The sequence below is a fragment of the Perkinsus marinus genome, assembly GCF_000006405.1.
Source record: "Perkinsus marinus ATCC 50983 genomic scaffold scf_1104296959304, whole genome shotgun sequence".
Classification (NCBI taxonomy): Eukaryota; Perkinsozoa; order Perkinsida; family Perkinsidae; genus Perkinsus; species Perkinsus marinus.
This window is the reverse complement of record NW_003206463.1, coordinates 4,087-21,112: the sequence shown is the minus strand read 5'-3', so window position 1 is coordinate 21,112 and position 17,026 is coordinate 4,087. Positions and strand designations below refer to the sequence as shown.

General features: G+C 44.6%; 6 protein-coding genes and 1 non-coding gene across 7 annotated transcripts; 1 reads left to right on the top strand and 6 right to left on the bottom strand.

The window, feature by feature from the left end:
• Positions 1-1,514: 1,514 nt before the first annotated feature.
• Pmar_PMAR023133 (Tetracycline resistance protein, class A, putative) lies at positions 1,515-4,398 on the bottom strand (the record flags this gene model as incomplete). Its single annotated transcript, XM_002773130.1, has 13 exons — positions 1,515-1,599; positions 1,644-1,727; positions 1,892-2,000; positions 2,040-2,137; positions 2,184-2,304; positions 2,348-2,478; positions 2,525-2,591; positions 3,035-3,152; positions 3,192-3,273; positions 3,862-3,985; positions 4,017-4,125; positions 4,172-4,255; positions 4,300-4,398. The coding sequence occupies 13 exons, from the start codon at positions 4,396-4,398 to the stop codon at positions 1,515-1,517; spliced, it is 1,311 nt and encodes a 436-aa protein (XP_002773176.1).
• A 1,031-nt stretch (positions 4,399-5,429) lies between these two features.
• Positions 5,430-5,839, bottom strand: Pmar_PMAR023132 (hypothetical protein; the record flags this gene model as incomplete). Its single annotated transcript, XM_002773129.1, has 3 exons — positions 5,430-5,466; positions 5,511-5,575; positions 5,765-5,839. Coding segments are annotated over 3 exons (177 nt in total), but the record flags the coding sequence as incomplete, so codon positions are not given.
• Positions 5,840-6,357: 518 nt separating this feature from the next.
• Positions 6,358-6,430, top strand: Pmar_PMAR023131. Its single transcript has one exon. It is a non-coding gene; the product is annotated as a tRNA-Arg (tRNA).
• Positions 6,431-6,446: 16 nt separating this feature from the next.
• On the bottom strand, positions 6,447-7,951 carry Pmar_PMAR023130 (60S ribosomal protein L24, putative; the record flags this gene model as incomplete). Its single annotated transcript, XM_002773128.1, has 6 exons — positions 6,447-6,537; positions 6,853-6,956; positions 7,012-7,102; positions 7,473-7,507; positions 7,617-7,732; positions 7,870-7,951. 6 exons carry the CDS (start codon positions 7,949-7,951, stop codon positions 6,447-6,449), a joined length of 519 nt encoding a protein of 172 aa, XP_002773174.1.
• Positions 7,952-8,829: 878 nt separating this feature from the next.
• Pmar_PMAR023129 (hypothetical protein) lies at positions 8,830-10,469 on the bottom strand (the record flags this gene model as incomplete). The annotated part of the gene is made up of 3 exons (XM_002773127.1): positions 8,830-8,925; positions 9,394-9,476; positions 10,436-10,469. 3 exons carry the CDS (start codon positions 10,467-10,469, stop codon positions 8,830-8,832), a joined length of 213 nt encoding a protein of 70 aa, XP_002773173.1.
• Positions 10,470-12,416: 1,947 nt separating this feature from the next.
• Positions 12,417-13,694, bottom strand: Pmar_PMAR023128 (Vesicular inhibitory amino acid transporter, putative; the record flags this gene model as incomplete). The annotated part of the gene is made up of 1 exon (XM_002773126.1): positions 12,417-13,694. One exon carries the CDS (start codon positions 13,692-13,694, stop codon positions 12,417-12,419), a length of 1,278 nt encoding a protein of 425 aa, XP_002773172.1.
• A 2,058-nt stretch (positions 13,695-15,752) lies between these two features.
• On the bottom strand, positions 15,753-16,410 carry Pmar_PMAR023127 (hypothetical protein; the record flags this gene model as incomplete). The annotated part of the gene is made up of 1 exon (XM_002773125.1): positions 15,753-16,410. The coding sequence occupies one exon, from the start codon at positions 16,408-16,410 to the stop codon at positions 16,021-16,023; it is 390 nt and encodes a 129-aa protein (XP_002773171.1). The 3' UTR covers positions 15,753-16,020.
• Positions 16,411-17,026: the final 616 nt, after the last annotated feature.

The following is a 17,026-nucleotide window of genomic DNA, read 5'->3' as shown; positions in this document are numbered from 1 at the left end:
ATACGATTATTTTATAATTTCAACCAATGAACCCGAATCGGTCTTTGCGTTTTGCATTTTTCAGTAGTGTTCATATTTCTTCCTATACGTGGTCGTTTTCTCTACTATTCAAGTGCTATCGTGTCTAGCCTGGGGCGATGTAGTTGTTCTCAAAAATGAAGACCTCGAGAGAGTGGCTGTTGGCACTTTTCGTCCTGTGGTAAGTTTTCACAATTTCTACTGTGAAATTTTACTATGTTTTTTCGAGGTATGCGAACGACGATGAGATTTTCTCAAAGTTTCGTTCCCATCATTTGGCTAAGGCGTGTTAACCTCAAGTAGTCGCTGAAGGAGCGACGTCAATGCTCATTAATTTTGCCGCCACTACTTTCGAACTCTTATAGGGACAGGAATGTACTCCTTTTTACACGGACATATCCAGACTGATGCGCCTAGCCGATAAGGAGAAAGAATGGGTGAGTTGTTAGTGATACGATGATGGACACATGGTCCTTTGATATAGCTCCGTAAAGAGAAACATGACAAGGAGAGGGATGAGGCTGAGGCTGCTGAGAGGAAGGTTAAAATTGCTGATGATGAGAAGAAACAATAGAATTATTATTTGGTGTGACACTATCTTGGTTTCGTCCTGTATACTCCAGTGTGTTATAGTTTTGGTAATTCTTGGTGGTCTTTGTGTGAATCGATACGAAGTCGTTACTAACCAGGGCACAAGATAAAAGCGATCGAAAAACCGAGTAGAGAATCTTTAATAAGGGAGTATTCGCCTGCATCGCGAGATGTTAGTTGGTTTCCAACGTCCGAAAAGGTCGTCGCTTGAACTGTTGAGGAAACTTAAACCTCCGAATGCAAATACAACGTTGGTTAAAAGGAACAATTGGTAATATTGATAGAACTCCAAAACTGCCTGATAAACAAATCCCGTGGGTGAAAGTGGAACTCAACTTGAAATTCTCAAATGTCAACAACTGCCTGTCAAGGCCTGCCTGCTAATTATTGTCATAAATACAACGGAATGGTCGGTATACACCATAAGGTAGAATATCAGTCGTTGAAATAGTCCTAATTGGCCTCCGAACAATCCTATACTTGAAAGTTATTTACAGCCAAGAAATACTGCGTAGTTTTGTATGGAGTCCATTCTGATCATCTTTCCTCATTGGGTTTTAGGCAAGTCTATCATCTCCAGTTTGGAATATATGTAAAATATCCTCGGCTGAGCTCAGGAGTTTCCATTACGTAGGAATTCGGCTAGAAGTGTACTCGATGAGATCACAGACTATGATACAGTGAACTTCAAACACAATTCAACAAGATTGGGTATGGAAACTAACCTCTAAGAAAAACTGCTATCAATGTGACCATGTCGGAGATAAAACTGAGTACAGTAGTGGGAGATCAGATCAGCATTTGATGAATTGGGAAATGCCAACCGTAACCGCGAAATGTACACTAGTCTGTAGTGTTAAGCAATGATGCACAAAGAGAAGGAAAAAACGAACAGTGATCGCCCATCAGCGTTTTACTTTCGTCCAGAAACGCAAAGCTACGACCGAAACGGCCGCGGCAGCCGACCAAAGCGGTACTCCCATACCAAACCTGAACAAGACCTGCACGACACAACGCCTTTACGGATGACTTACATATCAGCCGCCCAGGCTAGTGCCAGAGGGCCCACGAGCCCACCAAAATCCTGTGCAGTGCGTAGAAGCGCCAGCGCGCTCGCCCTGGTGATAATAGTATAACAACAATTGTAAACAACTATTACAACGGTATACTATTACTATTCAGTAACAGTAAATCGTTGTAACAGTAACATACAATAATGCTATTCACCCGTGCGCTCAGGCGAATAGCACTGATAAGGATGAATCAGCAAGAATGGACCTACCGCTCCTTCTCGTTCACCGAGTCGGCCACGAGCGCCGTTGGGGCTGTACCGACCAGCGCTGAGCCCACCGCCCAACCGCTTAGTGAGCAGTAGAGCAACGGAGTCGACCCTGAGGGCAATGTTAAGCTGATGGTCCCTAGCGACTTACCTGCAGCTGCTGCAATCGGTAGTGTTGCTACTGACGCTGCGACGAGTAGTGAGCCAGGGACGATGCAAGAGCGTCGAGAGACTCTATCGGATATATGCCTGATAAAGAGCGTTATCGAGGCCAGCCTTACAGTGGGCAGCCTACGCAGCGGGCTGACTCAGGAGAGCTCCGGTGGCGGCCAGGGTAGCATAGACGACTCCGACGCCCCCCGCACTGAAAGAGAACTCCTGGATCAGCAGTAGGGGTAGCAGGCACAGTTGACAACCTGATGAAAAGGATGAACACAAAGGGCGCAGGTTCGATCCCACCAGTCTGCATAAACCAAAACGTGCCCGTTATTAAACTGGCTTGACGTATAGTAGGGTGCTCAAGGAGCTTGCGGTAGTTCCCAAGAGTAACTCGTAGTGGTATTCGGTCTTTACGGTTGGACTCCAATGATCTGAATAGATATCAACCTGATGATAAAAGAGGGCTTCAACACCGACCTTTTATGGGTCTCAGGGAGCATCCTGTGATTCACAGCGGCTACCGCGGCAATCACCGCTGCTGTACCTGATGACAAGAAGACCGCTAGGCTCGGTCTGGAGAGTTAACACACTAGTTATAGGAGTTTATATACGACTTGGAGTAGAAGTATACAGCAGCCAATGAAAAATTCCTTATAATTGTCATATTGTCACCGACACATGTAGTTGACCATTCGATGGTTTTGCCTCTTCACTATTCTCCACTTCTTGTCACTAAAATGAGATCCTTCACAAATATGTGGTTACAACTGGAAAACTCGCCACTCCTACGACTCGGCAGAGCACGTCGTTGAGTATGAATATCGTCAAGGGGTGCACCGATTAGAGAATACGCACATGGTCAACTGCATGTGTTGGTGACAATATGAAAGTTCCTAAGAAATTTTCGTTGGTTTCTGTACACTCCTACCCTAATTCGCATATAAACTGAGCTGAACAGAGCCAACACATACGCTCGGTCGTACTGACCATAGAAGGGCATCTGTGTGCCAAAGGCCTCAGCCAGTAGGCCCCCAAGGGCCGGCCCAGCCGCAAAGCCGACACCCCATGCTGCTACCACAGGGGCCATTGTACGGGATCTATTCTCCTGCATAGAAGAGTGGTAGCAAGTTATGAAGGCACTTACTGGTTGGGAGATATCAGCTAGATAGAGGTGGGCTCCGGTCATCTGACCAGCTGATGCAGCACCACCTAGTAGACGCCAAAACCTATAGGAAGACTATGGACTCTGTACTAATACTACTATGGACTCTGTACTAATACTACTATGGACTCTGTACTAATACTACTATGGACTCTGTACTTATACTACTATGGACTCTGTACTAATACTACTATGGACTCTGTACTAATACTACTATGGACTCTGTACTAATACTACTATGGACTCTGTACTAATACTACTATGGACTCTGTACTAATACTACTATGGACTCTGTACTAATACTACTATGGACTCTGTACTAATACTACTATGGACTCTGTACTAATACTACTATGAACTCTGTACTAATACTACTATGGACTCTGTACTAATACTACTATGGACTCTGTACTAATACTACTATGGACTCTGTACTAATACTACTATGGACTCTGTACTAATACTACTATGGACTCTGTACTAATACTACTATGGACTCTGTACTAATACTACTATGGACTCTGTACTAATACTACTATGAACTCTGTACTAATACTACTATGGACTCTGTACTAATACTACTATGGACTCTGTACTAATACTACTATGGACTCTGTACTAATACTACTATGGACTCTGTACTAATACTTACAATAGTTGATTGAAGCTAGATGCCGCTCCCAAGCCGGCCATACTCAAGGCCGATGCCGCAGCGCCGTAGACGAGGAGAGGCCGTCGACCGGATACATCAGCAAGGATAGAGGTAGGGATAGTGCCTGAATAATCGATCATCTGGGCGCGCGCTACTTTCCAATTTACAGAAAATCCGTGATAGCCCGACCACAGCAATGACTTGACCAAACTGAGCGGTAGAGATGTTAAGGGAGGTCGCTAGTAGTGGGAGGACCGGCTGGACCTGAGGCCATCGGTATAGGAGCATCTCAGGATTGTATTGATCTTACTAGTCCTATAGAAACTCCCATAAGGCCGGTTGACAGCGCAATAGGCCATACACGGCGGTCGATCGGCATGGACTTTGCTGATGTCTGCAATGACCACGATGGACACATACAGCTGTTCGAGTGTCCACCTCATAGACCCTCTCCCCTTGCTTCTGGTCCTTAGCGGGCATCAGGTTCTCTTCAATGAGCTCACCATCTACAGCCTCTGATGCCGAGTCGATGACCATGCCATGATGGGACACTCTAGGGAGTAGTAGTAGTAGACTGGTAAGTGATAATGCTCACCTGCTAGCCACGGGTACCGACACTGAAAGGGTGCCCTCAACATCAAAGGATGATGCCTTGGCGGCGGTTAGGCATGCTGCTGTCGACTCCGAATCTGTCTTGGTACGCGGTCCTGATCAAAAACAGGATATCCACCTTCTGTATGCACTACAGGCTGCTCTAAACCCCGAAATCGGCTTCGAATTTTTCGCGCGGATTTTGAGGAGCAATTTCGCATTTTTTAATTGTGGATAGCTCGGCAGGACCGAATCCTATTTAGAATCCAATGACACCATTGACAAGCTCTCGCCAAGATCTTTCTAATGGGCTTCACTGGAAAACTCATCGAATTTGCGCAAGTTACAGACAATAGCACATTGTCCTTAGGGCGCCCTGTAGGACACGAAGAACTCCAAAAAAAGAAGAGCGACCTACCATAACTCGGAGGTTTATTCTTCTTGTTAGGATCCTCTTCACCATCGCTATCGTCCTTTATCCTCACTGATGGTGTCGAGGAGTGCCGCCTTCGTGAGAAGCGAACCACCCCGAGGTGATGCCCCCTAGAAAAAACTGACGGCCATAGACCCGTCACTACTCGGGCGTGCAGCATCAAAGGCCGACAGACTATCGACTTTGACATGCAGAAAAAACAACTATGTGTAATAGACGACCAACTCCAAGATTATTGTATTCACTTGCTGTTGTTGTTTTTATTCGAAAATTAGCTCTATCGGGCGTCACCAGGAATATTATAGTTTCACCACCCTAGTGATATGAAAACACTAGTGAAAAACATATTTCACGACTACTGCATATCACCGCGAATATTGTGTTTTTCACCGAGTATTACGCCACTTCACGTAAAACGGGTTGTGAAACTGCAATGCCGACGGTCTACAAAGCCGCTATATATCAATCGAGTCAGGCTCCCAAGTAAACACTCAAGAGCTCAGAAACGACCACTAGCAGGACTGGATATCCGTGTTGTATTTACTCATGGTTTGCCGTAGGATCTTCATAGCTTGGACATCCTAAAAAGCATCACATCTTCATACGCGCCACCTTCCCGATGAACCTCTTTATAATTGTATGACTTCTCCATCGCGATCTCTGGTGGTGTGTCCTTCGGGCCAGCTTTGTCTAACACAACAACTCGATGAGAACCAGGAACCTATTCAGCTTTAGAAAATAACATTTCCCAGAGTTTGATAACAATGGGCTGAAAAACTGATTGAAGAATGTGTTCCTAGCCATACGTGGAAAATTCAAAATGAGAAAATTATAGGTTTCTGGATGATTTCTCGATGTTAAACCAGCGTTTATACTTACAATCAGACCAGTCGGCCACCAGACTCGATCGATCAGGAAACGGTATCACTGTTCCTGACTGCTTCGCCACGCGAACTGATCAGAAGGAATACAACAGAGTCCACAAAAAGGATGTACAATCTGAGTGGTTTTATGAGTTGCCGAGCACCTCAATTGAGTTTTACGAGAAATGGCGTGAAACTCGGTGAAAATTCCGATATTTGCGGTGATATGCAGTAGTCGTGAAATATATTTTTGCACTAGTGTTTTTCATATCACTAGGGTGGCCGTGAAACTCCAATGAACTCCACGGCTCGTATATATGCGGAATTCGCTATAAGCCGTTCTTGAGTGCAACACCTATAGATTCCCGAGATACAGTGTTGGAGTATGAATTTATGTCCGCTTTACTCAGCTGTTGAGCTCAGGAGTTTTCTCACTTATTACTCCGACAGAAATCGATGAAAGTTTCCCAAAGTTTCCTAAAAAATTTCATCTTGTCACCAACATATGTGGTTGACCATGTGCACATCTTCCCAAACTGCAGAGGTAAGGAAGTGTCCAAATAGATAATTCGAACAAGGGTGTAGCGATCAGTTGTTTATAATACTCATGGTCTCGTGGCCTAATGGATAAGGCGTTGGTCTTCGGAACCAAAGACTGTGGGTTCGAGTCCCACCGAGATCGTTTTCCAAAGTGATTATCATTCATCCTTACACAACTGCCCATCCTCCGTCCATCTCAGGTCCACTCTTGTTGGCTTCTTGAATACCGGATCGAGTAAGTTAACGTTACTGAAGACAACCTCATACCAACACACTCCCGGAAATCCAACTGCACACAAACTCAAGTTCCTGGCCTGAGGGTTCGTTTCTCACCCAGGCTAGGACGCTGATAGTATACCCATCATTGAGTAGTGCTTTACTGATGAGGTGATGACCACGGCAAGAATCTCTACCACACCACGAGAAAATCACCATGCATGAAGTATATTAGATGATCATCAGCACTCGAGGAGCCGATTTCAATAACCACAGACTGATCCCACGGGGCGCGGCTATTCCACAGCATGATACTACCCCGACTGGATCAGCGATGATCACACACACCTGTAATGAATCTTCTTTTCAATTTGATAATCATTTCCATCCTTATCCTTCATCCGTCTTAGATTAGCTCCTCGCACCTTCACCATGTTACGACGGTAATCAGTCTGATAACAACAACAATAACCACTCGAAAGGAACAGCAGTAGACTTCCCAAACACCTGTAGGATCTCCCCCTGAGTTCCCTTGTCTTTTCCACTTATTATCTCTACCATGTCTCCAACCCTCACCTTCCATGTTCGGATCAAATGCCTGAGCGAAAACGTCAACAACCAGGATCAGCAACCTCCATATAAGGTGAAGGGCTACCATCACACTCTATAGGACAACACAGCGTCGCAAGTAGTTGTATTCATATGCAATTCTACCGCAAAAAGGTGAGTTTGTTGAGAATCAGTTCTTTCACTACTCACATAAAATAACTTTATAAAACATAACACCATCACTTGCGTTAAATATCAACTAGATATACTCGCAAGTCCAGTGATAAGGAATGGAGCATCACTATGCGAAGAGATACCACTATTTTGTTGTCACAAAATAGTGGTTTTTTCACTGTTGTCGTAACTGTTACACCACAACACATTTTCCCTTCCCTTCAAGAGAGAACAGAAAACAACACAGATGGGGGTCGGGCCTTTCGAAACCGTTCCGGCACTGATATTGTGACATCCAGTTTCGCCGACTCGCCCGATTATACCACCGAAATATATTTCCAAATATTCAGAATATAAACCCCCCGAAACCCAAATCCAGTACTTATTACTTTTGCAGTGCTATTTTGGGCCCTCTCCACTGGGTCAGCAAACACCGTAGTCCTAGAGAGCTTGGTAAACTTGCAATCCATGCAGATGATGATAACATCAACACGACGACACTCAACTACCACCAGCATCCCAGATCCTACTGATAACTCGAGTAAAACATTCACAAGAAAAAATACGACCACGTAGGAATATACGTTCGCTTTCCTCAGCTACTGAGCTCAGCAGTTTCCAATGCTAATTATACAGCTTTACACATGAATTCGAGTACAAGTGTTCGGAAACCAACAACAACAACAACAACAACAATCTCCGAGAACTTCCACAAAATTTTCATATTGCCACCAACACATGTAGTTTACTACAGGGTTCACCAAGTCGTCGTGAAAATAAATATTTTGCTCAACACCTACAACTCGAATGTTAAAAAGTCTTGGTCAGTATCAACATAACAAGACTTTGCGAACAGTGGTAGATGCAGCTACAGAAGTCAGCTAATGCCAGAGTAGATCACATGCGAACCGTCAGTGCTGCGAAACGGCACAGCTGATCGAGACGCACAAATCACTCGAGTGCTCGACCCCGCACCCCCTGGACAAAGCCAACAGTGTGCAAGGGGTGAGGGGGGACGAGCATGATGGAGGGGCAGTGCAGCCGTGATCAATCAACTGATGATGTTGTTGTCAACGCTGATTAGGTGTAGGTATATGGCACAGATAGAGCGAAAACTCACCACACTCCTCAATTTGTGAGTGTCACCCTTGCCCAGAGACCATGCTAATATTCTCTTTATTCGATCGATTGATACCACGTAATCTATAGCCTTATTACTCTCTAGTTGAAATCTAGATATGCATATTACGCATTGCATAACCGTTCTCTCCGCACTTCCTATGCATCTTTTAACGCGGATTCAAAAATTCTTCGCTGTGCGTACTCGAGTATCTTCCTCTACTGAAAATATCCTCAATGTGAGAGCGAAGCGAAGCGAAAACATCAAAGACTATCAGAGCGGTTGAGAGGGAACAACACTGGTAGTGTACCTCAACAAAAATCTGTCGCGCGCCACAAAATTTTTCCGATAAGTTACCCGTGACGACGAACTATTCATGCAATCCCGATTAAATTAATTTTCGCTTGATAATTCCTCCAATGCTAATTCTGGAAATACCTCTCCATAATCAACCTAAAAATAATATCCTCATTGAGGATTCCTCAATGCTCCGACCAGGAATCGAACCCGGGACCTTTCTCCCCAGTAAGAGCTAACCACACTGCATAGCTGAGCACATCCATTTCGATCAAACACCCCTGATTAGACACCATATGCTGACGACCAAACTCCTCGTGTGAGGAGCTCCCACTTGAAACATCATAACTGACTACGTGGAAAATATAACGATGTAGAAAAAATTTCCCAGAAAATTCCATTTTTTCCGCTTTCACATCCAAAAACACTGAAAAATTTCACCAAAATTCCTACTAAAAACAAGACGTTTCTATGGAATATATTTTCCGGAAAAATGAGTTCCTTTCGAGAGATCCCATCACTCCGTTGAAACCAGATTCTACCAAATTTTTTCCAACAGTTTTCACAAAATTTCTGCGAAAAATTGAGTAAATTACAGATTGATCAATTCGTAATTAATTTATTTTCGGAAATTTCATAACCAATTCTGGTATACAACATCAACAGAAAAATCATAAAATTAATTTCGATTTCCTCGAAAATATTCAATTTCTTCCCATATACCCCTAAAGAGCCCCCCACAGTATTACCCCCTGCCAAATACCCTCTGTTGCCGTCCGTGCGGTATGACCAGTGTTGGAGTAGGAATATATGTAATCGCTTTCCTCAGCTGCTGAGCTGAGGAGTTTCCTATACAGTGTTGGAGTATGAATATATGTAATCGCTTTCTTCAGCTGCTGAGCTCAGGAGTTTCCTATACAGTATTGGAGTATGAATATATGTTATCGCTTTCCTCAGCTGCTGAGCTGAGGAGTTTCCTATACAGTGTTGGAGTATGAATATATGTAATCGCTTTCCTCAGCTGCTGAGCTGAGGAGTTTCCTATACAGTGTTGGAGTAGGAATATATGTAATCGCTTTCCTCAGCTGCTGAGCTCAGAAGAGTTTCCTATACAGTGTTGGAGTATGAATATATGTAATCGCTTTCCTCAGCTGCTGAGCTCAGAAGAGTTTCCTATACAGTGTTGGAGTATGAATATATGTAATCGCTTTCCTCAGCTGCTGAGCTCAGGAGTAACTCAACCAAATTATACGAGTTTATATACGAATTAGGGTAGAAGTGCACAGAAACCAGTGAGAAATTCCTCCAAATTTTCACATATTGTCACCAACACATGTAGTTGACCATGTGCATATTTTATCTCACTGAGCTATCTATAATGTGTACTCATAAAATAAAATCTTCACAAACTGATACAGTGCAACTAGAAACATCTCAAAATCAACTATCATAATAATCATACCACTCCTTTGCCGATTCCCAAATATTCACTAATCTCATCACTTCAAATATCACTACTACCATTAGTATTTATTTTATATTACATTGAAACCAGGTTATCATTATACCAAATTCATACTATTATATGTGTATTTTATAATACCGGAGTTTCACCACCCTAGTGATATGAAAAACACTAGTGAAAAACATATTTCACAAACCACTGCATATCACCGCGAATATCGCGTTTTTCACACTTCACGTAAAACGAATGAAACTCCATTATAACCCATGAGATACAAATTTCGAAACGAGAAAAATAAAAATGAAAAAATGCAACAATATAATTACCATAATTATTTTTATGAATACCACTCCACTGCATAATTCAACTCATTATCGATAAAGACATAGCCAGAAATGATGAACTTGAGTAACCACAGAATCAACGATCTTGAAAATGTTCACTCTACCAAGGGCTCTATACCTTGGTACGTGCCCAATATCAGCCCGAATAGACCTAGGCAGAAACATGCTGGTAGTAGTACGTAAAATAACAATCTCTGCGATAGTGTCTTCACTGGTAACAAAGATTTGTCGCTGCTACTATCATCGCTGTCTTCACCTTTTTTATTACCAATGTAAGACAACCACACAAAGAAGGTAACTGGGAAGATAATTTGTAGGAACATGACAATAGTAGAGCCGACGAGGTTGAATAACGTACCAAATCCTGGTACGAAAATTGCCAAACAGGTGCAACCTGCCAACGCCACCGTTCGACAACTCAAACGAATCACTCGCGGAAGAGGTCTCTTCGCGATGACCTCTGCATAGACTTCAGCACCCCGGCCAAGTGGTGTGAACAATACCAACAAATGTGCGGCAGAGACAACGGCGATTGCTATTTGAACTACATAGTTTACAGCGTCACCAGGGCCTGCTGAAGCCGCTACTGCATCAACGATCGATGCATAGCCCAGCATGTCAACGCCCCAACCCGCGTAACCAGCGAAACCGATGCTGCCAAATAGTACAGAAATTATGGTAAAGGCCCAGAAAGCAACTCTTGGGAATTTACGAGGGTTTTCCATTTCATCGATCAACTCAGGAATCACTGGAGCACATGTAAAACTGTTCATGAAATTTGTAAATGCCAGACCAAGACCACTTACACTGTGGGGGACTAACGAATGTACGTGAGTGTCATCACTTACTGCTTCTCGAACGCCCGCAATAATAACAAACACCGTAGCAACCACAGTAGCAGCGACACCAATCGCCGAAACCACGCCGATTTGATTCATACTAGGCAACCACGACAGAGGTGCTATGATACCCACGAATATCAAAATCCACGGCACCCTACCCAGTGAGGGGACCAGGTTAGTCATGGTATCACCCATGAGAATTATCATCAGCGAACATATACAAAATATACCTCCATATAAGCAAACCGCAACTGCAATTTGCCCAGGAATACCAAAACAGCGTCGTCCTATAGCCTCATAAGATTCAAATCGACTCCCCTCTGGATTCATATACATACACCGCCACAACAAACACATCATAAAATGTGTCAACGCCCAGGCTAGCAGTAGTAGTAGAGGCCCAACAACCCAACCAGCTAATGCTACTGCGTTTGGTAAGGCAAGGACTCCAACACCAACTGCGGTCATCACCAGATTAGCAGTAGCTCGAAATGTTGAACAACCGTTAGTATTAATAACGAACTTCGTGGGCAATTCATCACTGCTGAGAGTTGCCATAGTAACAGGAACAACGAACACTGTATTGATTAATAACATCATTTTACTTCACAACTACAACATATATATATGTTTTGGGTTTCCTCAGCTGAGCTCAGAAGTTTCTTCGTAGGAATATATATACCAATTCAGAGTAAAAATTTCCCAAAATTTTCTCATAAAATTTTCAACATGTGCATATTATCCCACAAGAATTGCAGAGCGAGCGGAACGTTAATGACAGAAAAATGTCCTACCCGGGGCCTAATACAAAGTCACAAAGGCCTAATACTAAAAAATATCAAAACTCTTCCAACCATAGTACGAATTCCCATAAACTCACTTTTAACCCTAGTGATATGAAATACACCAGTGATAAATATATTTCACGACTACTGCATATCACCAACTTTCACGCCACTTCACGTAAAACGGGTTGTGAAACTCCACTGAAACAGCCATATCGATGGACGCTATAATAGGCACTATAGATAACACAACACATGCTCAACCCTCCCCAGAACTTGCGGGTAAAATTGTGTTACAAAGAAAACCTTGTGGAGTACAGAGCATACCTACGGAAGTTATTTCGATGCTAATGCATCAATGGCTTGATATGTTCCCAACACTAGGCCGAAAAGACCAAGGCAGATACACGCAACCACCGTACCAATGTGAACCTTCTCACGTGTTTTCGACGTGAACGGCGAAGCGATGCCATTTTTCGATCCCAGATACAACAATCTCAAGAAAAATGTACTGGGAAAGAGAATTTGTAAAAACATTACTATCGTAGATCCAACGATGTTGAATAACGCGCCGAATCCTGGCACTAGCAACGCCAACCCCATGGCAGCGAGAAATACAACCGTCCGCCCCACAAGAGACAACGTCCAATACACACGTTTACCCTTGAAAAAATGAGACACTATACGATCGTTAGCTTTGCCCAAAGGCGCGAATAAAACCAACAAATGCGTAAATGACACTACCAGAATTGATATTTGAACTATGTAATTTACCCAATCGCCGCGACCAGCCGACGAGGCAACAGCGTCAACGATCAGATCGAACTTGAGCATGTCGATCCCCCAGCCCGCGTAACCAGCAAAACCAATGCTCCCAAATACGACTGTAATCGTTAAAAACGACCAGAGGGCAACTCTCGGAAACGTGACAGGGTTCTTCATCTCGACCACTAAGCTTGGTATCACCGGCGCACATGTAAAACTATTCATGAAGTTGGTGAATGATAAACCCAGACCACCTACACCTTGCGGACCCAGCACGTGGACGTGGTCAGAGCTGACAGCCTCACGAGCACCCGCGATAATCACCGATACAGCGACAACTGCAGTAGCGCCAACACCTATAGCCGCAATAATTCCAACACGTTTAAGACTAGGTAACCATGCAAAGGGTAACATCAATGCCACAGTAATAACAATCCATAGTGATCGGCTCAGCGAGGGCACCAAGTTGTGGAGGGAACTGCCTAGTAAAATCATGATAAGGGCGCAGATAGAGAAAATGCCACCGTAGAGGCATAGGGCGACTGCCACTTGCCCGACTCGGCCAAAACAAACTCTCCCGATTTCCTCATAGGACTCCATTGGCTTCCTCGAAGGGTTCATGAAAAGGCATTTCCAGAGTAGACACATTTGGTAGTGGGTGAGGACCCAGGCCAACAGTAGTAGTAGGGGAGCAGCAACCCAACCACCGAAGGCCACAGCGTTAGGTAAGGCCAATACACCGACACCCACGGCGGTCATCACGATGTTGGCAACCCCTCGAAAATCAGAGCAACCGTTGGGGTTGGCGACCATAGTAGTCGCATAGAGCTCGGACCTAGTCTTGGACATTGGTAAAATGTAAGAACACTAGTCTGAGAGCAACAACTGACCGGTAACTTGACTACTTGCAATTGCTGGGCACACGTGCACGTGCTGTACGCAGATGGGCGCGCGCGACTTGCATGGAGGTGACGTAACGAACTTATCACCACAAGCGACACTACACGGTGAACTGTCACAACCCCTCAGATCGTATCACAGCCGTAAATCTCATAACTAATAACCGATATTCCGAACTGCTAGTCTCCCGAAATGTCCCATTAGTACTGGGCGGCCAGCACCAATGCATAAGTGTATGCTTCATACCTTCCCTCATATAAGATGTGACATCTCGGTTTTCAACATCGACATCTTAGATGTCCATGTTGAACTGATAGTCATCCTACAGGATAAACTGCCTGTCGGGATACAAGTCGAATTCGACCGTCGAAGAACATCACAGGGAAGAGGCAGCCAGTAGTGTTCGCCTCGCACGACTTCTCAACAACAGTACACTTGGAAGTGGCCAGAAGTAGCTTGCTCACGGGAAGTAGCCACAGTTAACATGAGTGAAGTGGATGAGGCCAACGATAGATCTAATCAGGATCTTATTTTACGAACTCTCATAAGGAGCGAAAATTGTAAGGTATCTTACGGCTTCATGGCCAGGCGCCTTCACATCTTTCCGATTTGGAAGAGGAGGTTAGGAGTAAGGTGAGGTGAAGGCTCCTTCCCTCTACAAGGGCATCCTCATGAAAGGTGATTTCATAGAAGGTATTTTTGAGCCTCTCCTTAAGGTCCTTACGTAAGGCGCCGTAAGACTGTCACTCGGGGGGGAGGTACTTTATGGCACCCCATCGCACCCGCCTTACCATTCCCGGATGCTTAATCCACTAGACCATGCATCTGACCCGCGGATGTTTTATCCGTGTGTCAACCATTTTTATTGCATCTTTGCCTTAGCGTTTTAGCGAATTATGGTGATGACCGAATTGGTCATCGGTCAGACCGATTGTTCGCAAGCGAGTTGATGGTAGGGTTTTTGATTTCGTTTTATTCAACGGCAATAACTTTATTTTCAGCTTTATTCAAACACTGCGTCGATTTTTTCATGCGCGTTGGTATATGTAAAGATGCTCCTCGCGCTCCTTTTTGGGGCCCAGGAGGTACACCTTTAATTAGGGGCATGAGGTGCAATTGTAGTAAAAGCACGTCGTGTGAGGTATAAGGTTCCTTGTTCCTAAATTCAAGGAGCGTTTCTTGTGAAGTAGAAACCCCCACCACTACATCCATAACACCGGAATTATACACGGGCGCATGGCACTCATTTACTCTTATCCATTTGTGAGTATTGCAAACACATCACTTGTGAGAACAAGAATTTAATAGCGTGTCTGCCACCACAAGTTGTGCCTCGCATGTAGAAGAGTTTATACTAGTTGTATCAGTAATAGTGATTCAATAGCTATTCGCGTCCAGATTCTGGACTCAAAGAGGTTCCAGTCGTCTATCGAAGAGCTCGACTAGCTTCTGAAGGGCGCTATTCTCAGTCGGAACATTTGAGGCCGGAGAATGAGACCCTACAAAGGCAGTGCCTAGCTCAGAGAACGATAATAGGGAGTGTGAGTGACAGCCCCCAGCTGTCAGCGCGATCGCCCTCCTGACCAAACGAACCTTTTCGACACCATATCAGCGATATGGATGCTGTCAACGCGATGATTCTCACATACTGAGGGGATCATCGCATCGTCAAGATAAACTTTTGAGGTGAGAATCCTGAGCGATTCTGCCCGACTGTAGGGCCTACAGCCTACAGTGTAGACTGGAACTCACCAATTTGGGCATATCGCAGTTGTCTACAGTATAGCAATTCAACTTGAGCGGGTCAAGTTGAGCCGGGCTCAAGAAGCCGGGCTCAAGTCGATCCGGCTTCACCCTTTTGGAATGAAGTGCAAAATATTCGGCTTCCACCTGGAGTTCATCTCGGGGAGCAACGCCGAATCGACAATGTATTGTGTGTATAAGTAGCCACTTGCTCGCGTCTTCCTCAGTACTAATGATACTTAAACATTACAGAATACGCATGATATGGAAAAGTTGATGCTGAACGATACCGTCTCTGATGAGCAATCTAATCAAATACCCACACGACTAGATTGATAATCCACCAAATAAAAAAGTTAACCGCAAATGCTCTATGAGCCAAAGCAAGTTGTTCTGAGCAACGAGGGAACACTTCTCTGTGACCACATCCCCACAGATAGTGATATAATAGTGAGTACAATAGTCAGTACCCGACGGCAGAAAAGTAGTGTCATGTTGGGTGAATAATTAAAGTAAAAATTCATCACTTTGCTCAAGGCTGTCCATTATACATACCAAGCCCATGGCTCATGACAAGAATTTTACCAGTGAGACCCGGGAAAGGCATGAGAACGCCATATAGTGTGTGCGAGTCGTAGTCCAATGGGAAGAGGCCAGAAACATCTTCGTACTGCGATTGAGTAAGGTGAATAGCGAACACATCGAGGATACCCGTGCCTGGCACATATTCCCAGTGGGCTCTCAGCGGACCGACATTTGCATTTGCCACCACCATGATGACAGTGTTGTCCCCCCTGAAGTTGAGAACCAGGAAGGCGGTGTGCCAAGGCTTGCTCGTGAAGAATAGACCGTGAAGATCGCCGAGCACGTTGTTGTGGAAGCTCAGAACGATGAAGATCAAATTGATGCTTGAGATGAACATGAAGCCGATTCACTTGGAGTCTCCGATTTGAAGCACAACGATCTGCACGCGTGAAGTAGTCTTCATAGCTACGGTGCTCCACGGTGGAGCCTCTCCACCGATCATGGAGCGGCTCCACCGTGTAAGACACGGCGTGTTCCTTGTGTGAACTCGGTCCCGCTACCGAGAGTAACTTTGATGTGAAATGGATTTCGTGGAAGATGGGACCAGTGGGTCGCACACGACAAGAATATATCGCATCACGCGATACACGGACCGCTCCCGAGCTGGACACGCCTGGTATCAGCCGGTGTCACCAGGTTGCGGAGTCACTATCGCGGATAGTTATTGCACGCGAAATCCGATGGATTCGATTCATTCGTGTGTCTACCTAGCAATAGGCCGTGGAAGATGCGCAATAAGTTTTATGAAGAGATTGTGAATCCCATCAGTGAATGGTGAGAGGCTGTAGACTTTTGGGCATCATTAGCGATGGATGATTTCCAGCCAACGAAAGAGTGATGACTATATATCTGCGTATGATCCGGGGTCCTGAAAATTCGTGCCCGAATGCAAATTTTCCGCCTGTCTCCTGATGAAGCGACGCAGAGATTCAAGCTCTGAGATTGTGCATCAT